This window comes from Pongo abelii, chromosome X (assembly GCF_028885655.2).
Source record: "Pongo abelii isolate AG06213 chromosome X, NHGRI_mPonAbe1-v2.0_pri, whole genome shotgun sequence".
Classification (NCBI taxonomy): Eukaryota; Metazoa; Chordata; class Mammalia; order Primates; family Hominidae; genus Pongo; species Pongo abelii.
Genome location: NC_072008.2, coordinates 19,090,031 through 19,117,706, shown reverse-complemented (window position 1 = coordinate 19,117,706; position 27,676 = coordinate 19,090,031). Strand labels below are relative to the sequence as shown.

Genomic DNA, 27,676 nt, shown 5'->3' with positions numbered 1-27,676 from the left:
CTCAGCCAATATGGATTAACTTTTAAGAACCACTTTTTGCCCTCCCTTTTCTATAAAACTGCAGCTTGATCATTTAGATAGACAATGTTCCTTGCAGTTAGGATTCAGTCTTTGGGGTATAGTTATTTGAGTGGCTGATAAAACTGAAGAACAACTTATTGTTAGAGAGTGAAAAAACAAAACAATGTTTGTTATACTCTTAATGATTTTATGCTTCTAACAGAATCAACATATAACGAATGGCACCTTAACTGGAGTCCTGTCACTAAGTGAATTAAAGTGAGTAATCTGCCATTTGATTTGAAACTTCAGACATCAACTATGGAAGGATACTTTTTGAGCCATGTTTGCAATTGAAAACTGAGAATGGGAAAGAGACCAGCCCAAAGGTTATAGAGCCAGTTGGTTCTTGACTTCCTTGCAGATTAACCATAATCACATCAACTCTTATCCCCATGAGGCTCTTCGATGCTCTGAAGTTATATAACAGCTTCATTTGAATTAGCATTTGAGTTTTAATATGATTTGGTATCCAGCATGGTTGAAAGAGGAGTCCAAGGTGGGACTCCAAATATATGATTTGCTGATGCTTTCATGAAGCGTCAGTGATTGATAAGTCAGAGAAAAGTCTTTGTTAAGTAGACCTGGGCTTACAAGGACAAGCACAGACAATGAGAAATGCATTACAAACAGATGCTGCTTGGCCGGGTGCGGTGGCTAACCCCTGTAATCCCAGCACTTTTGGAGGCCGAGGCAGGTGGATCACCTGAAGTCAGGAGTTCAAGACCAGCCTGGCGAACATGGTGAAATCCCATCTCTACTAAAAATACAAAAATTAGCCGGGCGTGGTGGTGGGCGCCTGTAATCCCAGCTACTCGGGAGGCTGAGGCAGAAGAATTGCTTAAACCCAGGAGGCAGAGGTTGCAGTGAGCCAAGATTACGCCATTGCACTCCAGCCTGGGTGACAAGAGCGAAACTCTGTCTCAAAAAAAAAAAAAAAAAAAAAAAAAAGATGCCCCCAGTTAAACAGTAAGTCAAAATGTCAGCCACCAGGATGGCCTAGGCCAGGAGATGATCTTACTGTGTCTGTCACCAAAAGGGTCAACTTCACGTTTATGCCCTCATAGCAGCCAGTGAAGCAGCATCAGAGACAAAATTCATCTACTCTCAACATTGCTACTGCCTCACAAATGAGATTGTTATAAACCTTTGAAGCAAATCTGCTCTAGTGTCTGTGATGACACTGAAAAGAAAAATCTTTCGTTTAAAAACAAAACAAAACAAATCCCTCTTCTTATGGGTCATCTTTCAAATTAGCTTTTTGACCTGGCTACATCTGATGATTCAGCAACGCCTAGGCAGAGAGAAGCATTTGGCAGATAGCAAACATCCGTAGGGCCTACTCAGTTTGTAGTGGTTAAGAAGTTCAACTAGTAAGAACTGGGAGTGGGGTGGGGTGTTATTCATGTCCTTTATACCTATTCTTTGACCTCCTAATGAAATCTAGCTTTTCTAACTATTCATTTATATATGTGAAATGTAAAGCAGAAGAGATCAATGCTCTGGAAGGATCTGAAACTTTAGCTGGGCAATAATAGAATAATTTTTTTTTTTTTTGAGATAGAGTCTCACTTTGTTGTCCAGGCTGGAATACAGTGGTGCCATCTCGGCTCACTGCAACCTCCACCCTCCTGGGTTCAAGCAATTCTCGTGCCTCAGCCTCCCGAGTAGCTGGGATTACAGGCATGTGCACCACACCTGGCTAATTTTTGTATTTTTAGTAGAGACGGGGTTTTGCCATGTTGGCCAGGCTGGTCTCAAACTCTTGACCTCAAGTGTTCTGCCCGCCTCGGCCTCCCAAAGTGCTAGGATTATAGGCATGAACCACCATGCCCAGCCAAAACTTTTTTTTTTTTAACTCACAAATTTACAATTAGAATACAACTTGGCATACTTGTAATTACTCTTAATTACTAGACTAGAAATAGAACTGAGTTCATTTAAGGTCACCAGGCATTTGTTGAACACCTACTTTGTGCTGGGCCTTGGGGATCCACAGGGATAAACCCAACTCTCTGAGATAGGAAACCAAGTCTAGAGCAATGTTTCTCATCCCTGGTTGCATATTAAAATCACCGGGAGCTTTCAAAAATCCCAGTGCCCAGGCATGCTCCATAACAAATCAGTATTTAGGGGCTGAGACCCAGGCATTGGCATGTTTCCAACATGAGGCTAATTGTGAGAACCAGGGCTCTAGAATCTGGTTGGGAAGACACAAGATGAAACAAATAACAATACAGTGCGACACCTGCACTGAAGGTGGCTTGTATAGGGTACCAAAGGATGGATGTTCTAAGTCTCTGAATATAGAGCAGGAGGAGCAATTAAACCGGGCTGCAGCGGAGGGATAGGGGAACCCCCAGAAAGAAGGTGACCTGTAGGTGGGGCATGGTGGCTCATGACTATAATCCCAGCACTGTGGGAGGCTGAGGCAGGTGGATCTCTTGAGCCCAGGAGTTTGAGACCAGCCTGGGTAACATGGTGAGACCTAGTCTCTACAAAAAATTAGCCAGGCATGATGGTATGTGCCTATAGTCCCAGCTACTCAGGAGGGTGAGGCAGGAGGATCGCTTGAGCCCAGGAGGTGGTCTCTAAGCACAGTTACGGAGGAATGGCTCCTGCCAGCTTGAGGAGTTAGCAACTATTGCCATGGTCCTTCCCTTCTTCCTTCCAGACCTTGCCTGGTGCCACCATTCCTTGGAGCAGGTTTTCTCAACCTTGGCACTCTTGACTTCTGGGGCTGGATCATTCTTTGTTGTGGGGGTATCCTGTGCATTGTAAGGTATTTAACAGCATCCCTGGCCTCTCTCTACCAGATGCCAGTAGCACCCTCCTCAGCATAACAACCAAAAATGTCTCCAGACACGGCCAAATATCCCCTGGAGGGCCGAGTCTCCCCTGTTTGAGAACTACCGCCTTAGAGTGAATTCTTTAACTAGATTCCTCTCATCCCAACTTCATGTGAAGCTCTGCCACTTTGAAGAAATGAAAGCATGGTTGGAGTGGGATTGGAGGAGAGGAAAGAGAGAATTTCCTAAGGGGGAGTTGTGAGGAGGGGAAGGCAGTGTTGGAGAGGGCCAGAGAGGGCAGACCAGGTCAGTGGGAGATGGGGTGAGGAAGAAATCAGAGGCACAGAGTCCCTAGGGTGACTGGCCTGCCCCTCTCAGAAATTTTTGCGTGGGACCAGCTCTCCCTCTGACCCTCTGCCAGAAGAAGCTGCCTGAGGTTGCAGTAGCCTAATGAATAACAAAATTGTCCAATCATAATTTATAACTCACTTTTGGCTAGAACTGACATAGCTCCCGTCTGGTTGGTTTCCCTTGTCATATAAATAATTTATTTTCTTGCCACCACATAGGACTCTCTTAGTATACTCTCTGTTTCTTCAAAGTGAACACCATAAGCAATATATACCATGTGCTTGATTTAATTGCTAAAATCTAACATGTTTTGAATTTAATATCACTAATGGTCTCCTTAATGTCAATTTCTCTTATTTTATTACAGACGCTCAGAGCTCAACAAAACCCTGCAAACCCTAAGTGAGGTAATCATAGTGTACCCTGTAGCTTGTTTATAATTATTGTTATGACCTGGGGGAAAGCATAGGGTTCTGCATTCCTGGGAGATATGTATTCAAATTCTCCCAAATTTGTTGTGTAAGAGAATGAATGGACTAGTTTTTTTATTCCAAAAATCAGAACTAGAAGCAATGGGTAGACATTACAAGGAGGTAGATTTTCCTTGATGTAACACCAAGAGTTTCTTAAAATATAAACTCCAGGAAAATGAGCTTCCTTGTGTAATAGTGACCTCACGGAGATTGTATGGCCTGAAGAGCGTTGATGATATGCCGGGAATCTGGTAGGAATGTGAAATGGACAATCCCTAAGGGCTATTGTCATTTTAAAATTCTGTGATTAGCCTTAGGTCTTCTTTTCTGATATTTCCAACTGCCCAAAGTAACATATATGGGTATATATGTTTTTTGTTTTGTTTCAGACTTACTTTATAATGTGTGCTACAGCAGAGACCCAAAGGTCAGTCATTTTTAATACTTTCATAAATATAATTTCTCCATTTATGAGAAATAAAGTATTAGGGAGTCTTAGTTAAATTGCAAATGCAAAGGGGGGTCCTCTAAAATAAATACATATTAATGACATTTTGGATTTAAATATTTTTATTTTTCCAAACACTGATCACTCTGTCATATCTACCTTCTCATTTCTTTACAAAGTACAGAGAAGTGTGTAGTATTGGGCCATTTACTTCCGGTTCCACAAGGCTAAGGGTCATCAGTGTCCTTAGCCCCGAGGGCCACCAATATAACCAAGAAATGGCTCCCAGTGGTCCAGGCAGGGTGAAGGCCAGAACAAAAAGAGGGAATGTAACGTGGAGCTTGGGAAAAGAAGGAAAGAGGGGGAAAGAAAAGATTGGAAAGAAAGAGAAAAAAACATGGCTGGGTGCGGTGGCTGATGCCTGTAATCCCAACACTTTGGGAGGCCAAGGTGGGCAGATCACTTGAGGTCAGGGGTTCGATACCAACCTGGCCAACATGGCAAAACCCAATCTCTACTAAAAATACAAAAATTAGCCAGGCATGGTGGCGGGCACCTGTAATCCCAGCTACTCAGGAGGCTGAGGCACAAGAATCACTTGAGCCTGGGAGGCAGAGGTTGCAGTGAGTCGAGATTGCACCACTGCCCTCCAGCGTGGGTGACAGAGTGAGACTTTGTCTGAAAAAAAATTATTTTTAAAGAAAGAGAAAAGAACAAATTAAGAAGCACATGCACACAGGGGTGAATCAGAGCTTGTCCAACAATTATTTGGGGTTGCACAGATTATCATTTTGAATTGTGTCCATTGGCTATCCTGGCTGTGTAAACCGATGGCTTACAGGGCAATACACTCAGTATCTGAACCCCGAGCCTTCTGTGACAGTCAAAGTCCTAGAAAATGAGAGTTTCTACTCATTAAACTATTCATTGGTACAAATAAGGGCAAGTCTTCTGTGAAATTGTATTCCCTATCCACTGTACGTATTTAGTTCATTTCACTGACCTCCTTTTCGTTATTGTAACATTAATTTTCTTTCACCTAAACCAAGGCTAAAGTAGAAAGAAACAGAGAATGTCTTCAATTCTTAGCTATCTAATAATCTAGATAGAATTCCCAGAAAGTTTTTTTTTTTTTTTTTTTTGAGACGGAGTCTCACTCTGTTGCCCTGGCTGGAGTGCAGTGGCACGACCTCGGCTCACTGCAACTTCCACCTCCCAGGTTCAAGTGATTCTCCCTGCCCCAGCCTCCTGAGTAGCTGGGATTACAGGTGCCCGCCACCACACCCAGCTACTTTTTGTATTTTTAGTAGAGACAGGTTTTCAGCATGTTGGCCAGGCTGGTCTCAAAATCCTGGACTCAAGTGATCCACCTGCCTCAGCCTTCCAAAGTGCTGGGATCGCAGGTGTGAGCCACCGCACCCGGCCCCAGAAAGATTTTGGATTTGAAAGGTCTTGATGTGACTGGGTGCAGTGGCTCACACTTGTAATCCCAGCACTTTGGGAGGCCGAGTTGGGCAGATCACCTGAGGTCAGGTGTTTGAGACTAGACTGGCCAACATGGCAAAACCCCATCTCTAATGAAAATACAAAAATTAGTGGGGTGTGGTGATGCACGGCTGTAATCTCAGCTACTCAGGAGGCTGAGGGAGGAGAATCGCTTGAACCTGGGAGGCGGGGAGGTTGCAGTGAGCTGAGATCATGCCACTGCACTCCAACCTGGGCGACAGAGCGAGACTCCATCTAAAATAAAAAAAGAAAAAAAGATCTTGATGTTCATCTAAACTGGTATGTGAAAGGGCTCCCATGATGGAAACTCAAATGTTTATAGACACCAGGCAAGCGGCCAGCTAGTGTTTTGGGGGTGAGATTAAAGGTGTCAAGGTGCTTGCTTGTCTTTGCAACCAAGTTTCACCCCTGCCTGTTCGTTGTGTAGGCAGGCAAAATGAGACAGCACCTGTGTGTGGTCAGAGAGTCTCCAGTTTGCAACCTCTGTGAATGTGAACCTCCATAAATGTCTCTTAATATAAAGTCTTTTTGGGTAAAATTCAGACCGTGGTAAATGGGTATTTACAAGCTTATTGGGGTGACATCACAAGTTAACAGTATCAGTGTCCCCTTTCCTCACTCTGTTTACAAAAGCAATTACAAATATGTAGGTAGGTTTCCCATTTAGTAACATTCTGGTTATGTATATTTCTCCTTACAGCACATTAAATTGTACATTCACAATAAAATTGAATAATACAATGAATGCATGTGCTGTAATAGCTGCTTTGGAAAGAGTAAAGATTCGACCGATGGGTAAGTTGTCTATTATTGCTATTATTGCTGCATTAATCTTCATGTGGCTTTTAATGTGTTATTTTTCTAATTTAAAATGTAATTAATAAATTTACATATGTTACACCTTTCTGTTTTGACTCCTTTGTCCTTGGGCAATTTCTCTCTCTCTCTCTCTCTTTTCTTTTTGTTTTTTTTTGTTGTTGTTGTTGTTTTTGTTTTTTTTTGAGGCAGAGTCTCAGTCTGTCACCAGGCTCAGTGATGCGATCATGGCTCACTGCAGCCTCCACTTCCCGGATTCAGGTGATTCTCCCACCTTAGCCTCCCGAGTAGCTGGGACTACAGGCATGCACCACCACACCCAGCTAATTTTAACATTTTTAATAGAGATGAAGTCTCCTTATGTTGCCCAGGTTGTTCTTGAACTCCTTAGCTCAAGTGATCCTCCTGCCTCGGCCTCCCAAAGTGCTGGGATTACAGGCATGAGCCACCACACCTGTCCATTGGGCAATTTTTAAAGAGCCCTAGAAGGTTATTTTTCCTGCTTGCTAATAATTTTATTTTACTTTAAGTGCTGGGATACATGTGCAGATCATGCAGGTTTGTTACATAGGTATACATGTGCCATGGTGGTTTGCTGCACCTATCAACCCATCATCTAGGTTTTAAGCCCTGCATGCATTAGGTGTTCTAATGTTCTCCCTCCCTGCTAATAAAGTTTTAATATGTCTTATTTGATAATATGATAAACCCTGTTGAGAAGGAGAATTCTTTTTGGAGTGTTCAATGGATTGCTACTGGGATATGTCCACTTTTTAAATTGACAAGCAAAAATTGTACATATTTGTGGTATACAATGTGATGTTTTGATATACATTGCGGAATGGCTATATCAACTGTTTAACATTTGCATTACCTCACATACCTATCATTTTTTGTGGTAAGAACATTTAAGGTCTACTCTCTTAGCACTTTTCAAGCATACAATACATTCTTATTAACTGTAGTCATCATGTTGTACAATAGATCTCTTTTATTCCTCCTGCCTAACTGAAATTTTGTGTCCTTTGTCCAACATCTCCCCAATCCCTCCGCCTCTGACACCCCAGTAAACAGCATTTCACTCTCTGTTTCTATGAGTTTGACTTTTTAGATTCCACATCTGAGTGAGATCATGCGGTGTTTGTCTTTCTGTGCCTGGCTTCTTTCACTTAACATCATGTCCTCCAAGATGTGTTTATTTGTGAATTCCTCTTAGGAGTTACTGAAGAGTGATTAGTGCTGCAAGCATATAACCCCCAAAAAATCAATAAATATTTTTGAGCACTACTATGTATACAGTATATAATTGTCAATATAACGGCGTCCAATCTATTTTATCACCTGTTTTAGACAATTGCTCTTTTAAATGCAGGCAGTGTAGGAACCGTGATACTTAATGGTTCTGAGCTGCCACCTTGCTTTGTTCTTGACCGTGCATTTTTCTTGTTCCTTTTCCTTTTGTCTCCCCTAGAACACTGCTGCTGTTCTGTCAGGACACCCTGTCCTTCCTCCCCAGAAGAGTTGGAAAAGCTTCAGTGGTATGTAACAAACATGCTGACCCTTCTCCTTAAAAAAAAAAAAGAAAAAAAAAAATCACCATGCTAGCTAAGGAGTTTTAGAATTTTGGGAGGCTTTCTTTAGAATTAAAGAAGGCTTTCAATTTTAGGGAAAATGCAGTTTTCTGCCGTATGAAGTTTCCACTTGGACCATTGCCTTAAACCAGTGGTTTGAAATCTTAGCTGCACATTAGAATCACCTGGGGAGCATTAAAAACACTCTGACTCCCAAGACTCACGAACTAAATGTTTTGTCATTTAAAAAACATGTTTGACGGTCTGATGGGTGAGAAATGGTAGCTCAGTGTTACTTTAATCAACATTTCCTTACTAAGGCAGAGTCTGAACTTTTTTTCATATATTTGGGGGCTGTTTTGTATCTTTTTGTGAATTACATGTACATGTCTTTTCTGTATTTTTTCTAATTGATATCTGATCCATTATTTAAGAGTACTTTAGCCCGGCGCGGTGGCTTACACCTGTAATCCCAGCACTTTGGGAGGCCAAGGCGGGCGGATCACGAAGTCAGGAGATCGAGACCATCCTGGCTAACATGGTGAAACCCCGTCTCTACTAAAAATACCAAAAAAAAATTAGCCAGGCGTGGTGGCGGGCGCCGGTAGTCCCAGCTACTCAGGAGGCTGAGGCAGGAGAATGGCGTGAACCTGGGAGGCGGAGCTTGCAGTGAGCTGAGGTTGCGCCATTGCACTCCAGCCTGGGCGAAAGTGCGAGAAACCGTCTCAAAAAAAAAAAAAGTACTTTATATATTGTGCATATTAGCTCTTTATATGCATATCTATGGTATATGTTGCAAATATTTTCTCCCAGTATTTTAGTTGTCTTTTGACTTTATCATGTTTTTTGTCATGCAAATTTTGAAACAATTTTATGTAGTTAAATATGAAAAAGTTCATCTTTTCCCCAGTGATCTGAGATGTCACCTTTGTCAAATACTAAATTTTGATAGGCATTTGGGTCTAATTCTGGATGTTAGATGTTAACACTGGGTGAGCAAGCTGCGTGGGAGGTATACAGAGCTATCTGTAGTGTTTTTATAGTATTTCTGTAAACTTAAAATTAGTTCCAATAAAAAGTTAAAAAAAAAATACTGATTCCCAGTCACCAGGCTCAGAGATTCTGATTTAATTGGTCTGGGATATAGCCTAGGCATTAAGGCCTTTCTGGACCAGGCGCAGTAGCTCATGCCTGTAATCTCAGCGCTTTGGAAGGCCCAGGTGGGAGAACTGCTTGAGCTCAAGAGTTCAAGATCAGCCTGGGTGAGATCTCGTTTCTACTAAAAATTAAACAAAAAAAAAAAGGCTGGGCATCGTGGCACGTGCCTGTAGTCTGAGGTGGGAGAATCACTTGAGCCCAGGAACTCAAGGCTGCAGTGAGCTATGTTCATGCCACTGCACTCCAGCCTGGGCGACAGAGCAATACCCTGTCTCAAAAAAAATAAATAAATAAATAAAAATAAAAGCCCTGCTGGCGATTCTAATGTGCAACCGAAGTTGAGAATTGATGCCTTAAAATCATTGCTCCAATGGAGGGAAACTGGGAGATGGGTGCTCCAAAATAGCAAAAGACCCTGAAAGTCACACATGATGTGACCACAGGTGTATAGAAGCATACATAGAAAAAAACAGGAAGGACATGAATGAAAATGTTCACTGTGGTTCCCCATGAGTGACCTGCCTGCTGGCATTATGAGTTTTTTTTTTTTTTTTTTTTTTTTTTTTACTTTTTCTTTACTTTCTTACTTTGCAGCATTTTCTATATTCTTCTACAATCAGATAAAAATTGTATTTGGAAAAAAAGGACTTTTAAAAAAATCTGTGTAGCTTCTCAGATGGGAAGAGAAGGCTAAGTATAGCCTGTCTGCCCTTTGTGGGCCAGATTTCTGGGATATACTAATATTAAAACATTGGACCTTGAGGAACAGGTAAAAGTCTTTGGTTAAGGATTTGTAGCAGCATTTTCTGCAATAAAAAGTAAAGAGTAACATGCCCCATTCAGCTTCACATGCCCCATTAAGCTGGAGCATTGAGCCCCATTTTGGGGATAGAGTTTCTGGAAGCATTGGGATAGGATCAGAAGAGCATCCCTCTTTTGAGGCAGCCCCACTGACCCCTAGTGGCTGCCCATTCAGAGGGTGGTTAAGAAGAAGAAACAGGAATAGAAAAGGGGTCAGGATGTGAAACTGATGTCCAGCTAGGGCTCAGTCATTAACTAGCTGTGTATCCGTGTTCAAGAGCAGATGCTTTTTTACCTTCAGAGTCTCAGGTCAAATGAAGAAGTGAGTTAGAGCTCTGTAAAATTAGGAAATGGACTGGATGAACATCAACACTTCTCAAACATCACCGTGCACATCCATCACTCAGGATCTTGTTAAAATGCAGACTCTGATCCAGTAAGGCCTGGGCCTGAGACTCCGCATTTCTGACAAGTTCCCCAGGTGAAGCCAGTGTTGCTGGTTCATGGACCCCACTTTGAGCACCAAGGGTCTATATAGAGACTGTAGAGCAGTGCTAGTGGTTCTCAATCCTGGCTGCATGTTGAAATCCTCTGGAGCGTTTTAAAAAAACATTGATGCAGCTGGGCATGGTGGCTCACGCCTGTAATCTCAGCACTTTGGGAGGCCGAGGTGGGAGGATTGCTTGAGGCCAGGAGTTTGCGACCAGCCAGGGCAACATAGTGAGACCCTGTCTCTACAAACAGTTTTTAAAAATTAGCCGGGCAGGGTAATATACACCTGTAGTCCCAGCTACTTGGGAGACTGAGGCAGGAGGGATCACTTGAGCCTGGGGAGTGGAGGCTGCAGTGAGTCATGATCGTGTCACTGCATTCCAGCCTGGGTGATAAAGCAAGACCCTGTCTCTGAATGAATGAATGAATGAATGAATTTAAAAATACATTGATGCCTGCCTCCCACCCTCAGAGACTGGTGTAGGATACGGCCTGGGCTTCCCAGTTTTTAAAAACTCCTGGGTGGGGTGATTCTAATGTGCAGCCATGTTCGAGAACCACTGGGCTAGAATTCGATGCCCACCCAGGGTCTTTCTAATATGTTGGTTCTTAAGTTTAACTGTACATTAGAAATACCTGGGGTATTTTTAAAACATACTGATGTGTCAAAGTGGCCTTCTAGGGTGCTGGAAATGCTCTGTTTTGATCTAGGTGGTGATTATATATAAAATTGCTCAAGCTCTAAATGTAAGATTAGTACACTTTATGCAGGCTACACCGCAGTAAAGAAGCACATTAAAATGACATGCATTAAAATGGGCACCTGCGCCCACTGCCAGAGGTTCCAGGTCAGCTGGTTTGGAGTGCGAGCCCAGGCATTGGTGCCGAGGTACTCTGAGGGGTTCAGATGTGCTGCTGGCATTGCCTACCACTGCTCTGCCGCTTCCCTGTGTGCCTCACAGTGGATGGAGGGCTCTGACTAGCATAAGTGACAGGAGTAGAAGGCAACCTCTTCACAGTTGAGCCCAGTGAATGGGAGCCTGTGTTGGGGGTCTGCCTTCTGCAGGCCCCCAGATAAGCTGAAGAAAATTTAATGTATACTTTGCAAAGCACCTTTACCCCAACTTGGCCAGGTGTGTTGCTACAGTGTACAGTTTAGGGAATGGAGCCTCAGAGATGTTGGGTAAATTGTCCACAGGAGTAGTGAGAGCTGGAGCCCTAGCGAAGGTTGTTTGTTTGTTTGTTTGTTTGTTTGTTTGTTTCTGAGATAGAGTTTCGCTCTTTCACCCAGGCTGGAGTGCAGTGGTACAATCTTGGCTCACTGCAACCTCCGCTACCCGGGTTCAAGTGATTCCCCTGCCTCAGCCTCCCGAGTAGCTGGGATTATAGGCACCCGCCACCACGCCTGGCTAATTTTTGTATTTTTAGTAGAGACAGGGTTTCACCACGTTGGCCAGGCTGGTCTCAAACTCCTGACCTCAGGTGATCCACTGCTTCGGTCTCCCAAAGTGCTGGGATTACAGGCGTGAGCCACCGCGCCTGGCCAAGTCTAGGCTTTTTGACTCATGACGTTTCTGACTGTCTGACACCCTTTATCCTCACTGCCCCGAACCTCAGGGGATACAGGGAGGCCTATGGCCAAGTGACCAGCCAGACTGGACCAAGCAGCCTTTTCTTTTTATAGATGTGACTTGCTTTAGGCCCCTTGACCTAATATTCCTCCCTCTTCTCACCTTAGAGAAGCTCTAAGAACACATTCTTGTTGGTGTTCTAAGTCTCCATCTCAAACTAGATCGATCAGAGGCTTCCTTGAGTAAATATTCCCTGGGTAATAATTTGTTGCTCCTCCTCTAGTTGTTCCTCCCTAGATCTCTCAAGACTGATGGATCTTGTGCCAGAGAGTAGGTGAGGACTTCTCCACCTTTGATGCCCATGAAAATCACCAGAGAGTTTAGAAAATACACATGCCCCATCCCAAGACCAGCTGAATCAAACACAGAGGAGTGGGCCACAGAAATCTATATACACATATGTTTTAAAAAGTGTTCTGGGCCAGGCACAGTGGCTCACGCCTATAGTCCCAGCACTTTGGGAGGCTGAGGCGGGCGGATCACCAGAGGTCAAGAGTTCGAGACCAGCCTGGCCAACATAGCAAAACCCCATCTCTACTAAAAATACAAAAAGTAGCCGGGCATGGTGGCAGGTGCCTGTAGTCCCAGCTACTTGGGAGGCTGAGGCAAGAGAATCACTTGAACCCAGGAGGCGGAGGTTGCAGTGAGCCAAAATCACGCCACTGCACCCCAGCCTGGGCGACAAGAGTGAGACTCTGTCTCAAAAAAAAAAAAAAAAAAAAAATGTTCTGGGTAGTTCTCATGCACAGCCAAGGTTGAAAACCACTGAGCTAAAGGAACCTTCAAGACTTAGCTGATGTAGACCACCTCTTTTGCCCCAGCTTGATTCATTGTTTTCATTCAACCAACATTTCTTGGTCAGTTACCATGGGTCAGCTACCACTATGCCAAGCTATAGCAGTGTAAAGTTGATTAAGACAGATTCCTAGTATATGAAAACCAGTTGGGTCATGAGACATTTTGCAGTTCCCCTCACCCGGGAAAACAGAGAAGATCCCCTCAATTGAGTGACCATGAGACACAGAGTCACAGAGCAGCAGTGAACTGGGGAGTCACAGAAGAGCATCTCTCCTTGCCCATTCCTCTCCCAGGAAGTACGTGGTAGAAGTGGGCAGGGGCTGGGGGATGGTGGGTAGGTGCACAGAGGGTGTGAAATGGCAGAGGCTGGAAGTGTCATGTCCCTGATGTAACTACGTCAACCTGACAGTGTCAGATGATTGCCAGAGGGGAAAGACTCGCCCCCTCTGTAGCTCATTCGTGTCTCACTTGTATCTCTCTGATTTGTTCCTTTAGTGACCTGCAGGATCCCATTGTCTGTCTTGCTGACCATCCACGTGGCCCACCATTTTCTTCCAGCCAATCCATCCCAGTGGTGCCTCGGGCCACTGTGCTTTCCCAGGTCCCCAAAGCTACCTCTTTTGCTGAGCCCCCAGATTATTCACCTGTGACCCACAATGTTCCCTCTCCAATAGGGGAGATTCACCCCCTTTCACCTTCAGCTATGGAGCCTTCAGCTCCCATAGCTTCCAGCCCTGCCATTGACATGCCCCCCCAGTCTGAAACTGTCTCTTCCCCTATGCCCCAAACCCATGTCTCCGGCACCTCACCTCCTGTGAAAGCCTCATTTTCCTCTCCCACCGTGTCTGCCCCTGCGAATGTCAACACTACCAGCGCACCTCCTGTCCAGACAGGTAAATATAAGATGTCACTTGAACAGCAGCCAATCTGCCAATCAAGACATCTGTGATAAGACCATGTTGAGCCTTTCTTTGTATGACGTTCGCTTGATTTCTAGAGCTTTCCTTTTGGGATTCTAACGTTCTAATGACTTACATGGTTGCATAATAGTCATTGTGTTGAGGTGGCATATCTAATTTAATCATTCCTCTCTTCTGAAACCGTTAAGTTTATTCTACTTTTTAGCTCCCAGGTATCGGTATCTTTCATGCAGTTGTCACTTTGCTTCTCGGCTGTGGCTGAGTTCCATTGTTTTGACCAAGATAATGGAGAAATAGCTCTAAAGGGCAAGCACAGATCTCATTTGATGGAGTTGGAGATTTTCTCGGTTTCTTTCTCCTACAAAAGGTGATTGGGACACTGTTTTCAACACCCTGAAGAGTAAACTTTTGATCTATTAAACATAGCAGCTCAGCTTAGACAGAAGACAAAAGAAAAAATTGGCAGGTCTGCAAATCAGTCAGTCACAGACTGAGCCAAGGTAGTGGTATGAGGGGAGAAACATTGTGAAGACCCAGGCTTGGGTCCGCACGGGCCCTCGCAGACAGTGTAATCTGGAACAAGCTCCTCCTGCCTCCGCCTGTTCTATGCGAGGATCAAAATCATCACACTAACTGCATGAGGCTGAGAATGAAGGTGTACGTGAGAATGCTGTGGAAACCGCCAAGGGCTCCTGGGTCCAAAGTGGGCTTAGTGGTACAGAGATAAAGGCAAGAGGGAAAGAAGCTGAGAGAAATCTGGATACACTGAAGTTCCAGCTCCATGAGTAAGAGGCAGGTCTTCCTCTAGAATTTGGAGGATGGGGGAGGCAAAGCCAAGTTTTTGGTGACATTAGATTGATTTTGGTACCCACCTCCTCCACCCTGGTGCCAGCATCACCAGGAGATAAGGAGCTTCTGCCAAATGACTTCATATTTCTTCAAATTTGCACTGCTCTCTCTTCAATAAATTTTTTTAAATTGTTTCTTTTTTTTTTTTTTTGGTAGCTTTGGGGTCTTGCTATGTTGCCTAGGCTGGTTTTAAACTCCTGGGCTCAAGTGATCCTCCCACCTCAACCTCCCAAAGTGTTAGGATTATAGGTATGAACCATTGTGCCCAGCCAATAAATTTTTATAAATGTAAATATTTTCGGCCAATTAGAAAATCATTGGGGCTCTAGTCAAAGGAAGGTCCAATGGCTGATGAAGAATAAAGTAAAATTTAAGTTCATTAGCCTGGGCCTAAGATGCCCACCTTCCCAAAGCTAATTCCCAGTGATCCTTAGACTCAGCCTAACAGGCTACACAAAACACTATCAAGGTGGCCTCTGGTGCCTATCTATTCTTGGGGCAACAAGAAGCAAAGTGACATATGCATAAAAGATACAGACTGAGGTGTTACCCAGGAGCTAAAAATTAGAATAAACTTAATGGTTCCAGAAGACAGGAATGATTAAATAAGATATGCTACTACAACACAATGACTATTATGCGACCATGTAAGTCACTAGAACAGAAACAGAAATACACAGAAACTTGGGGGCATTTTCAAGTCTTGATGTGAGGTGAAAATAGCCCAACAACAAATAGTTTGCACACCATGTTTATAACAGTATAAATACACATGCATAAAGATTCGACGGGAATAGGCAAAATAATAGGATGTTAAGTGGTGAAGTTAAGAGTTGTCTGTTGTTAAAGACAGGTTTGTATCATTGTTTCCCTATTAAAAATCAGACTTACAGGTGATAGTCCAGCTTTCATAATATTCTTTTTTTTTTTTTTTTTTTTTTGAGAGAGAGAGTCTCACTCTGTCACCCAGGCTGGAGTGCAGTGGTGCAATTACGGCTCACCGCAACCTCTGCCTCCTGGATTCAAGCAATTTTCGTGCCTCAGCCTCCCGAGTAACTGGGACTACAGGCACATGCCACCACACCCGGCTAATTTTTTAAATATTTTTAGAAGAGACGGGGTTCCCCCATGTTGGCCAGGCTGGTCTCGAACTCCTGACCTCAGGTGATCCACCTGCCTCAGCCTCCCAAAGTGCTGGGATTACAGGCGTGAGCCACCATGCCCAGCCCATAATATCTCTTTTTCACAAAAGAGCTTCCAGCAATCCACATAAAATCCTGTACACATGATACAAATTAAATACAAGTATACTTGTGCTTATATGAGTATATACTAAATACACTGATGTGCTTTATATTTTTTAGTTAGATTTATTGAAGTAAAATTTACATACAGTAAAATGTATCCAATTTTATGGATAAATCAAATTTTTGCAGTTCTGTGCAGTTGGAAATACCCACAGTCACGTAACCACCATCATAATCAAGATATATAAGTTTCCCACTACTCCCAAAGTTCCCTTGTGTCCCTTCAAAGTCAAAACCTATCCCCTCACCCCCAGCCCCTGGCCACCACTGATCTGTTTCCCTACAGTTTTTTGGATTTTTCTAGAATATCATATGAAGAGACTCACTTAGTATGTGGCCTTTTGAGTTTGGCTTCTTTCACTTAGCATAATGTATTGGAAAATTGGAGATCCACCCATGCTATTGCGTGTATTTAGAGTTAATTCCTTTTTATCGCTGAATAATATTTCACTGTATGGAGGTACCACAGTTTGTTGATCTGTTCTCCAGTTGATAGACATTCGGATTGTTTCTAGTTTGGGACTATTATGAAAAAAGCCACTATAAACATTCATGAACAAGTCTTCCTAAGACATATGTTTTTATTTATCTGGGGCAAATACCCAGGAGTGAGTTTGCCATATCACAGGGTGTATGTATGTTTATCTTTATTAGTGAGTTTTCCATTGTGTGTTCATAACACGATTTGGCTCTTTGATATAGACATCGTCAACACCAGCAGTATTTCTGATCTTGAGAACCAAGTGTTGCAGATGGAGAAGGCTCTGTCCTTGGGCAGCCTGGAGCCTAACCTCGCAGGAGAAATGATAAACCAAGTCAGCAGACTCCTTCATTCCCCGCCCGACATGCTGGCCCCTCTGGCTCAAAGGTACGACTTAGCAAACTGAAGTGGTGGTAAGAGGGGACCCTCCAAAGATAAAGATGCTGCTCACATGATTAATATCACCAAGTCTTTTACTCCCAAGTACCAGGTACATCATGGTTTCTCAGGTTGTTACTCTATATTCTGCCTAGAATGAGGAGACAGAGTGGGACTGCCAAATCTACACTGCCAACCTTGAGGCTGGGCACTGTGGCTCACGCCTACAATCCCACCACTTTGGGAGGCTGAAGTGGGCGGATCGCTTGAGGTCAGGGGTTTGAGACCAGCCTGGCTAACATGATGAAACCCCGTCTCTACTAAAAATACAAAAACTAGCCAGACGTGGTGATGCGTGCCTGTAGTCCCAGCTACTCAGGAGGCTGAGGCAGGAGAATCACTTGAACCTGGGAAGTGGAGGTTGCAGTGAGCTGAGATGGCGCCACTGTACTCCAGCCTGGGAGGCAGAGTGAGACTCTGTCTCAAAAATAAAAAAAACAAAAACAAGGCCGGGCGCGATGGCTCACGCCTGTAATCCCAACACTTTGGGAGGCCGAGGCGTGCGGATCACAAGGTCAGGAGATCAAGACCATCCTGGCCAACATGGTGAAAGCCCGTCTCTACTAAAATACAAAAAATTAGCTGGGCGTGGTGGTGTGCATCTGTAGTCCCAGCTACTCGGGAGGCTGAGGTAGGAGAATTGCTTGAACCCAGGAGGCAGAGGTTGCAGTGAGCCGAGATCGTGCCACTGCACTCCAGCCTGGCAACAGAGCGAGATTCCGTCTCAAAATAAATAAATAAATAAAAAATAAACTGCCAACCTTTCTTTACAGATTGCTGAAAGTAGTGGATGACATTGGCCTACAGCTGAACTTTTCAAACACGACCATAAGTCTAACCTCCCCTTCTTTGGCTCTGGCTGTGATCAGAGTGAATGCCAGTAGTTTCAACACAACTACCTTTGTGGCCCAAGACCCTGCAAATCTTCAGGTACATCGTAATTGATGGCAGAAAAAAACATTCTCTTGTGTGTGATTGTAGTCCCTGTTGTATTTCATGACTGAGGCAATTACTGCTTATAGTCAGGGGTGATATTCAAAATATTTGGCATCTAGAACAGTGAGGCACCATAGAATCAAGCCGGGCACAGTGGCTCACACCTATAATCCCAGCACTTTGGGAGGCCAAGGCAAGTGGATCACTGGAGGTCAGGAGTTCAAGACCAGCCTGGACGACATGGTAAAACCCCATCTCTACTAAAAATACAAAAATTAGCCAGGCGTGGTGGCATCCACTTGTAATCCCAACTACTCAGGAGGCTGAGGCAGGAGAATTGCTGGAACTCGGGAGGCAGAGGTTGCAGTGAGCCAAGTTGCACCACTGCACTCCAGCCTGAGCGACAGAGTAATATTCCGTCTCAAAAAAAAAAAGACGTTGGTCTTGGCTGGTACAGGATGTCAGAGGTCCCTCTTACACCCTGCGTTAACCCTTTAGCAGCTGAATTTTGGAACGAGGCATGGGTGGTATCCAGCAGAGGGGTCTAGGCAGTTGGGAGAGTAGGCAGGGGTGTCAGCTACTTATCATCATATTTTGATATTATAACAAGTGTTAGAACTACACTGCTGTATGTAGTGGTGCTGAGTATCATTCCTGTTTCTAGTGTTTTCTGTCCACCTATTTAGAGGGATTGGGGGCTATAAACACCCAAGGAAACCAAGTCTCACTTTTTAATTTTCATAGTCTTCCCTTTACAAGTGTAGTGCACATAGTTCTATGAGGACTTGACTCTAACTGGTCACTAACTTGGTGTGTCTGCTGCTACAGTCTCCCTGGGGTCTGCAGTCATCTTGCACTTTTCAACTATTTCTTTGCATCCTTAAAATGTTTCCTTTCCTTCTTGGAGGCCTCCTCTCCTTTATTACACTTCCTTTCTCTTTTTTTTTTTTTTTTGAGATGGAATCTCGCTCTGTCGCCCAGGGTTGAGTGCAGTGGTGTGATCTTGGCTCACTGCAGCCTCCGCCTCCCGGGTTCAAGATACTCCCCTGCCTCAGTCTCCCAAGTAGCTAGGATTACAGGCGCCTGCCACCACACCCGGCTAATTTTTGTATTTTTAGTAGAGACAGGGTTTCGCCATGTTGGCCAGGATGGTCTCAAACTCCTGACCTCAGATGATCCTCCCAACTTGGCCTCCCAAAGTGTTGGGATTACAGGCATGAGCCGCCGTGCCCGGCCTATACTTCTTTTCTTTAATTTAGTAGCAACCAGAGGAATAGAAGTATAAGCTATTTTGCATAGAGATGCCGCAGGTCAGGTCCTCACAGAACCCTGTGTTTTAATTATTAGGCTGGTGCAAAAGTAATTGGGGTTTTTATCTTTAAAAAAAAAAAAAAAAATGGCACATACTGCAATTACTTTTGCACCAACCTAATAGGTGTGTTTTCCATCTCATTATACTAGTTCCAGACATTTATTCTTATCTTCCACTTGATTTTCAGGTTTCTCTGGAAACCCAAGCTCCTGAGAACAGTATTGGCACAATTACTCTTCCTTCATCGCTGATGAATAATTTACCAGCTAATGACATGGAGCTAGCTTCCAGGGTTCAGTTCAATTTTTTTGAAACACCTGCTTTGTTTCAGGTAAAACTGCTGCTCACTGCTTTTGGCTTGGGTTTTATTTGGAGATGAGGGCATTTCATTTCTTTTAGTGCTCGAATATTCTTAAGGCTGCCATAAGTCAAATGAATTGCCGAAATGCTGCAGTTCATTTTTAGACGCAGCCTAATGATACTGGTGATGATAAATGACAGTAACTGACAGTTACATAGTATTTATATTTACCAATTGCCAAGCACTATCCTAAGCAGTTACAAATGTTAACTCTAATCCTCTCAACAACCCTGAGAGGAAGGAACTATTATCATTCCATTTTACAGATGAAGCCAGGGAGGTGCAGAGAGAGGTTAAGTGACTTGCTTGGGGACACACAGCTTAAATGGCTTAATGCTATGTTCCCTTTAAAGATTCACAAAATCCTGTTGTGTCAATCTGTGCAGTTTTGCTCAGTATTTAGAGCATTGTATCGTAGAACAAGCTCTGTTTCTCTAACTGTGATCGCTTGGGAAAGTCACTTTCCTCCTTGTCCCTCGATTTCTGACTATATTGTAAGATAAACAATGTGGACTGAATATTCCTTAGTGTTCCTTCTAGCTCTAAAATCTGACAATATCTCATTTACCCTTGCCATCTTGGTGTGCCAGGATCCTTCCCTGGAGAACCTCTCTCTGATCAGCTACGTCATATCATCGAGTGTTGCAAACCTGACCGTCAGGAACTTGACAAGAAACGTGACAGTCACATTAAAGCACATCAACCCGAGCCAGGTGGGGAAGGCCAGTGCCGTCTGTTCATTGACCAGGAACACCTTGTACAAACTATGCTTGTAAGGCATGGCCGGCAAAAGGCAGATCAGGCAGAAAGAACCTTCAGCTCAGTTCGAGTAGTTTGTAGGACTAGAATCACATCTCTCCATTGGATTTTAACACACTTAATAATTGACCAGGGCAGGTGCAGTGGTTCATGCTGTCATCCCAGCACTTTGAGAGGCTGAGGCGGGCAGACTGTCTGAGCTCAGAAGTTCGAGACCAGCCTGGGCAACATGGCAAAACCCCATCTTTGCGAAAGATACAAAAATTAGCTGGGCGTGGTGGCAGGCGCCTGTAATTCCAGCTACATGGAGGGCTGAGGCGGGAGGATCATAAGCCCGGGAGCTCAAGGCTGCAGTGAGCTGTGTTGGGGCCACTGCATTCCAGCTTGGGTGACAAAGTGAGACCCTGTCTCAAAAAAAAAAAAAAAATGCTAATTTCCAGGAAGAATTGGTGTAAAAGCAAGCTCTTAACAACTGTGAAATATCAGATATCAATGTGTGTGGATCTGTGGCTGCAGGTCTGATTCTTAGCTCAGTTCACACTGAGCATCATCTATGACCTCACTACTCACAGTGTGGTCCACAGACCCACAGCATCAGCATCACCTGGGAGTTTGCTAGAAATGCAGAGTCTCAGGCCCCAACCCAGACCCACTGAGCTAGAATGTGCATTTTCACAAGGCCCCAAAGTGATTCCTACGCACGATTGATGAGCTTAAGAAGTGCTGGTCTATTTAGGGCTTACTTGCTTCTAGGGACCATATAAAATAAGAACTCTCTAAAAATTAAGCCTAAGATTCTGAAATAAAAAAAAAACCAGTTTTTTTTTTTCAAATACCTTTCAGTTTTTTGTTTGTTTTTTTTTTTAGTTCAGTAAATTAATTATTTGTGATTTATCTTTCTACCACAGGATGAGTTAACAGTGAGATGTGTATTTTGGGACTTGGGCAGAAATGGTAAGTTCCAGTCATGACCTTTTCAAACTCTTGAGTGGGTTAATTGGGGAGGGTGTGAAGTCACTGGTGCTGTGGCCTTGCTGATGGGACAGATGTTCTTCCCAATGCCAACAGGTGGCAGAGGAGGCTGGTCAAACGATGGCTGCTCTGTCAAAGACAGGAGATTGAATGAAACCATCTGTACCTGTAGCCATCTAACAAGCTTCGGTGTTCTACTGGTAATATGCCTGTGCCACGTGGCCTTAAATTCTGAGTCTGATGGGTACCTGGGCATCACACCACAATGTCTAATCTGATGGATGGATAACCTTGACAGATCAGCAGATATGATATTGTGGCTGATTTATACACCAATGAGATTACTCTTTGCCGGGCATGGTGGCTCATGCCTGTAATCCCAGCACTTTGGGAGGCCGAGGTGGGTGGATCACTTGAGGTCAGGAGTTAGAGACCAGCCTGGCCAACATGGTGAAACCCTGTCTCTACTAAAAATACAAAATTAGCTGGGCGTGGTGGTGCGTACCTGTAGTCCCAGCTACTCAGGAGGCTGAGGCAGGAGAATCGCTTGATCCTGGGAGGCAGAGGTTGCAGTGAGCCGAAATCACACCATTGTACTCCAGCCTGGGCAACAGAGAGAGATGCCATCTCAAAAAAAAAAAAAAAAAAAAAAAGGGGGGGGGGAATTCCCCTTCTAATAAGCAAATGCACCTGAAGGAAAATACCTGAACATGAAAGACAAGTATTTTTTCACATTCTCTTTTTACATTTAAGTTTTTCTCTTTTAAATAATTAAGAGAACTAAGGAGTTCAGATTAGGATGAGTAATAAAAATTGTTTAGTTTGCAATGCACTTTAAGATTTTTACGAAACACTTTGACTTAAATGCTCTTATTTAATCATCCCAACAGTCCTGCAAGATAGGCAGAATGGGGAGTTGCTATTGTCATTTTATTAAAGTCAGAATTAAGACTCACTTGTTAGATAATTGCCCACAGTCATAGAACTAAGAAATGTAAGAGGCAGGAGCTAAATTGCAGTCTTTAGGCTCCTAGTCCAGTTCCTTTCCATTGCACTATAATGCAGTGATCAAGTACATGGGCTTTGGAGTGTGCCAGACCTGAATTTGAATCCTGGCTTCTCCACTTTCTATCTGTGTGTCCTTGAGCAAGTTACTTAACCTCTCTGTGTCTCTGTTTCCTTATCTTTACCTGATAGTAATAATTGTGCCCACCTCATAGGTTTGTTGAATAGACTATGAATGGATCCCTAGAATACTTGATACATCATAAGTCTTGTATTTATTTAAAAATATTTGATTATTAAAAGCAATATTTCATTTTCCAGGACCTATCTAGGACATCTGTGCTGCCTGCTCAAACGATGGCTCTGACGTTTATTACATATATCGGTTGTGGGCTTTCATCAATTTTTCTGTCAGTGACTCTTGTGACCTACATAGCTTTTGAGTGAGTATCCACAACTGAAAATTTGGATTTAGGACTCAGCACTCACCTCCATTGCCAACATTTATTAACTAAGCCCTTTCCTCGGCCTGCCTTACCCTGTACACCCAGCTAGTAGAGCACCTATGTATCAACTTTATGGGACTTTTTGGTTTATATGCTTGTGTCCTCACACTAGTCTGTGGACTCCCTGAAGGCAGGGGTTGTGTCAGAATCATCTTGGTACCCCAGAATGACACCCAGTACCTGACAGACATAAAGTGTGAAATGAATGAGGGATGCAGGCCCCAAAACCCAGAAACTTAGAATCCAAAATAGACCACAGCACCATGTACAGCATAAGAACTATGTTTAATAAATTACATTTCTAAATTATACTGAGCAAACACAAAGGATTAAATACATTAACTGGTGTGGGGATGGAGAGAAATAAGGATGTAAAAGCTTTACTGAAAAAAATAGATATTCAGTGAGTGTAGCTCTGCAGCAAGAATGCCATTCTAAAAAACAGCCTTTCCTTCTTGGCTTACCAGACAGGTCCCTTTGGTTGCTTTTTGGGGGTAATTCCAACAAATTCTAATGGAAAAGAAGGACATGGGCATTTTTATTGCATTAACGAATTGAAACAATATGTAGGTTCTTGGATTTAGATTTTGGACACTGATCAGGAAATGTAAAAATGTATTTTCAGTGCCAAAGTTAGGGTCTAGCTGTGACTACGGATCTTCTAGTGAGCCTTTGGAAATATTATTAGTGAGACTAAATAACCAGAAGGCCAGCCATTACTCAGAATGATTTCATCGGATCTAATTTTGCATGCATAAACATGAACATGTCATCAATTAGCTGGCTTCTCCTATGCTATTACATTTAGCTATAGTTTAAACTCTTCTTTCCATGATCTCATTTTACCTAATAACATAAAATAATATGGGAATCTTGGTTAAATTTTGGAGATCTGAATATAGCAGACTCTATGAGAAGCAGCACCAATGCTTCCGAAAGCAGTTTGGGAGAAATAGGGTGAGTGCTTAGTAGAGTCTTCTACAAACTGTTTAAAAGTATGGGTCAACAGTCAGCATGTAAAAGGTCCCACAGAAATACAGACACAAATTCTCCTTATGGTTATCACAGATGATTCTGTTTAGATTTTTCCTTTGTTGTTGGTTTTAAGCTCCCCCCTCCGCCCCATATACACACACACTCAAACAGAGGAAATTTATGCATATAGACATTTACCAAAGAATAAAAATAAATTGCTTAAAACTCAAAGAGCCTGACAGACATGCTTACATAAGGGTTGGTGCTAGGTGTGGTAACTCATGCCTGTAATCTCAACACTTTGGGAGGCCAGGGCAGCAAGATTGCTTGAGCCCAGGAGTTTGAGACCAGCCTAGGCAACATGGCGAAACCGTGTCTCTACAAAATAAATAAGGGTGTGGTAGTGAGCGCCTGTAGTCCCAGCCACTCAGGAGGCTGAGGTGGGAAGATCGCTTGAGCCCGGGAGGCAGAGGTTGCAGTGACCTGAGATCACGCTACTGCACTCCAGCCTGGGTGACAGAGCCAGACCTTATCTTAAACCAAAAAAAAGTTGGGGGGTTGGCAGAGTAGAATGCTAATTCTTGTTCTCATCCTTTCCTTTTAGAAAAATCCGGAGGGATTACCCTTCCAAAATCCTCATCCAGCTGTGTGCTGCTCTGCTTCTGCTAAACCTGGTCTTCCTCCTGGACTCGTGGATTGCTCTGTATAAGATGCAAGGCCTCTGCATCTCAGTGGCTGTATTTCTTCATTATTTTCTCTTGGTCTCATTCACATGGATGGGCCTAGAAGCATTCCATATGTACCTGGCCCTTGTCAAAGTATTTAATACTTACATCCGAAAATACATCCTTAAATTCTGCATTGTCGGTTGGGGTATGTATAAGCTTTCCTGCATGTTGCCTGGACTTTTTCTGCTTTTTCTCCAGTGTTTTCATTTTTGAGCAGGTGGAAACGATGAAGCAGATCACATTCAGCAAGTTTCTAAAACAGCTTTTTACTCTTACATGTGCACTGCCCGAAGAGCAACTTTGTCAAGTCTCCTTCTAGGACACCTGTTTATTTCCTCTGGATTTGTTATGAATATGAAATTCCTCAAGGTTGAACCATGAATCCTCTTTGTATCTCCAGGAACTAGAATTTGGGGCTGGCACAGAAGGTGCCAGAAGGTGCTCAATATATTGAAAACATTAGCTTGGTGGTAATATATTGAAAACATTAGCTTGGTGGTAAAGAGCCCAAACTCTCAGTCCCTGAGCTCCCAGCCAGCCTCATTCTACTTTGTACCTCCCAGATATCAGACATGTATGACAGTATGCTCAGAAGGGCAGAGTGAGAGAATGTACACATAAAACCCATTGAACTTCACTGCCACGTGGGCATGACATTTCAGATTGTGCAGCCTATTGGTGGCAGGTCACAAGGCCTTAGACTCCCCAAATATCTTGAAGATTTCTTCATTCAATTTCCCACCCAATGCAGGAGCCTCTTCAACCCTCAACTCCACCTGACTTATCCTTGACTAAAGATAATCTAACTTCTGCTTGAATACTTTTATTACTGGGGAGTTCATTACCTTACAAGGCAGCCAATAACCATTTTATAAAGCTCTACAGTTCTGATTTTTCCATTAAGTTCAGTCGGCTCCCTGGTGGCACTTACCAGTGGTTTTGCTCAGGCAGAAAACAGTAAGTTGATACCTCTTCTGCCAGAGAGTCCTTTAGATAATCTACAAGTAATATATAACAGTATGTATAATTCCGTATTTTTCACACAAGTGACCCCATGCAAGATAAGCCAGTGAGGTGAGCCAGGCAGTCATTCCAAATGTAGGCAAAGAAACTGGCTCCAAGTGATGATGTGATTTACCCCCAATTCACAAAGCTAGAAAACAGCAAGCCTGGCTCTCCGTCTCCTTATATGCAGCCTTCTGCCATCCCCCCCACCAGACTCCCTCTATTTTCAGGCTAAATATTCCTACACATCAAGATTGAAAGCACACCACCACCCTTGCCACCCTGCCTTATATCTTATGTCACTGTCTTTGTGAAGAACAACAGAACAACACCCTTTTCCTGCTTGTCCCAGAAACATAAGTCATCGCTCCAGATACTGGGCACGGATTCTGTCTTTAGAGAAGGCTGAAAGTCAGATTCCTTTGTTAAGTATGAGGCCCCCACCCCCAATATTTTATTTTTAACAGTGTCTCACTTAGAAAATTATCATATGTCAGGGTCACCAGAAGGTACAAGCGCAAAGGCATTAAATGAACTATTAGATTTGATTTTACCAGGCACTACAACTGGTCTGTGACAAGGAATTGTTTGTTCTTTACCAGAGCCTTGAGATAGGACGTCTGCTGGTCAGTGTGCAGAGTGTGGGGTGGTGGCATGGGGCTGGGGGGTGATAGTGTGCAGTGGTGAATAGGATTCTTTCCCCACCGAAAGCCATTTTAAACTTGGGGGACCCTTCTCATGGTACCTTCTCTGAAGGGAAGTGTCCGTGGGCTCTCGACAGAGCCAGCATAGTAGTAGTCACCACCCCCTGGATCAGCCAGGACAGAACCCTCCATCCTTCACTGGGTCTCAAAGTCTTCAAATTGAGGACTTTTTGTTTTACAATGAAAGATTTGCCAGGAGTTGCTGACTCTTAAATGTACATTCCAGACATGTATAAGTTAAAGGCACAACGCTGGGTGCAGTGGCTCATGCCTGTAATCCCAGCACTTTGGGAGGCCGAGGTGGGCAGATCACCTGAGGTCAGGAGTTTGAGACCAGCCTAGCCAACATGGTGAAACCCCGTCTCTACTAAAAATACAAAAATTAGCCAGGTGTGGTGGTGCACACCTGTAATCCCAGCTACTTGGGAGGCTAAGGCACAAGAATCGCTTGAACCCGGGAGGCGGAGGTTGCAGTGAGCCGAGATTGTGCCACTGCACTCTAGCCTGGGTGACAGAGGGGGGCCGGGGGAGGGGGGAGTTAAAGGCAACACTGGCAGCTGTAACAGATTAACCTTGAAATCTCAGTAAAAGACTATTTCTCACTCACCTACAGTCTAGTTAGCAGGGGCAGAGGAGTCCCTGGTCTTGCAGTTATTCAGGGATCCAAGCTATTAAAGACTCTGCCTCAAGGTTGCCCTAAGTTTGCAGGCAAAAAGAAAGTAGAGGATCTCACAGGAGGTTTTTATGGGGCAGGCCTGGAAGTGGAGCAAATCACTTGTGCCCGTATCCCATGGGCCCAAAGTGAGCCATGTGGCCACACACACCCAGGTGCCTGGGAGGCTGGGAGCATCCAGTCATGTGCCAAAGAGGAAAAGAAACCAGCCTGGTGAACAGCTAGCCAGTCTCTGCTACAAGATGTAAATAGGATGTGATCTCTAGTCTTGTCACCCACTTTGGTTATTAGAACTAGGTGTGACCAGCCGGGCGCAGTGGCTCACACCTGCAATCCCGGCAGTTTGGGAGACCGAGGCGGGTGGATCACAGGGTCAGGAGATCAAGACCATCCTGGCTAACGTGGTGAAATCCCGTCTCTACAAAAAATACAAAACAAAAATTAGCCAGGCATGGTGGCACGCGCCTGTAATCCCAGCTACTAGGGAGGCTGAGGCAGGAGAATCGCTTGAACCCAGGAGGCGGAGGTTGCAGTGAGCTGAGATCACACCACTGCACTCCAGCCTGGGTGACAGAGCAAAAATCCGTCTCAAAAAAAAAAAAAAAAAAAAAAAGAATTAGGTGTGACCAATGTTTCCCATCTTCCAGGGGTACCAGCTGTGGTTGTGACCATCATCCTGACTATATCCCCAGATAACTATGGGCTTGGATCCTATGGGAAATTCCCCAATGGTTCACCGGATGACTTGTGAGTACAAAGCCCCCTAAGGGAATGCTAAGTGAACTGGAAAATGGAATGCTCCTAGAAAACGGAGGATCTAATCAGCATATTGACTCCTGCTGTCATCCTAA

At 43.8% G+C, this 27,676-nt stretch overlaps 1 protein-coding gene and 1 long non-coding RNA gene across 4 annotated transcripts in view; one reads left to right on the top strand and one right to left on the bottom strand.

Moving 5' to 3' along the window:
- LOC112130768 (uncharacterized) overlaps positions 1-27,676 on the bottom strand; it is a 67,809-nt gene that overhangs the window by 25,077 nt on the left and 15,056 nt on the right. The gene's annotated exons all lie outside the window — the stretch shown is intronic.
- ADGRG2 (adhesion G protein-coupled receptor G2) overlaps positions 1-27,676 on the top strand; it is a 134,538-nt gene that overhangs the window by 96,566 nt on the left and 10,296 nt on the right. For all 3 annotated transcript variants that reach the window (XM_063721423.1, XM_063721422.1, XM_009234638.4), the window contains 15 exons: positions 224-279; positions 3,568-3,607; positions 4,063-4,100; positions 6,328-6,422; positions 7,915-7,981; positions 13,390-13,787; positions 16,673-16,838; positions 17,663-17,819; positions 19,325-19,468; positions 20,089-20,211; positions 21,166-21,211; positions 21,326-21,429; positions 22,556-22,677; positions 24,320-24,588; positions 27,473-27,572. In XM_063721423.1, the coding sequence (XP_063577493.1) occupies positions 224-279; positions 3,568-3,607; positions 4,063-4,100; positions 6,328-6,422; positions 7,915-7,981; positions 13,390-13,787; positions 16,673-16,838; positions 17,663-17,819; positions 19,325-19,468; positions 20,089-20,211; positions 21,166-21,211; positions 21,326-21,429; positions 22,556-22,677; positions 24,320-24,588; positions 27,473-27,572 (1,925 nt within the window). The remainder of the gene's footprint in view (positions 1-223; positions 280-3,567; positions 3,608-4,062; positions 4,101-6,327; positions 6,423-7,914; positions 7,982-13,389; positions 13,788-16,672; positions 16,839-17,662; positions 17,820-19,324; positions 19,469-20,088; positions 20,212-21,165; positions 21,212-21,325; positions 21,430-22,555; positions 22,678-24,319; positions 24,589-27,472; positions 27,573-27,676) is intronic.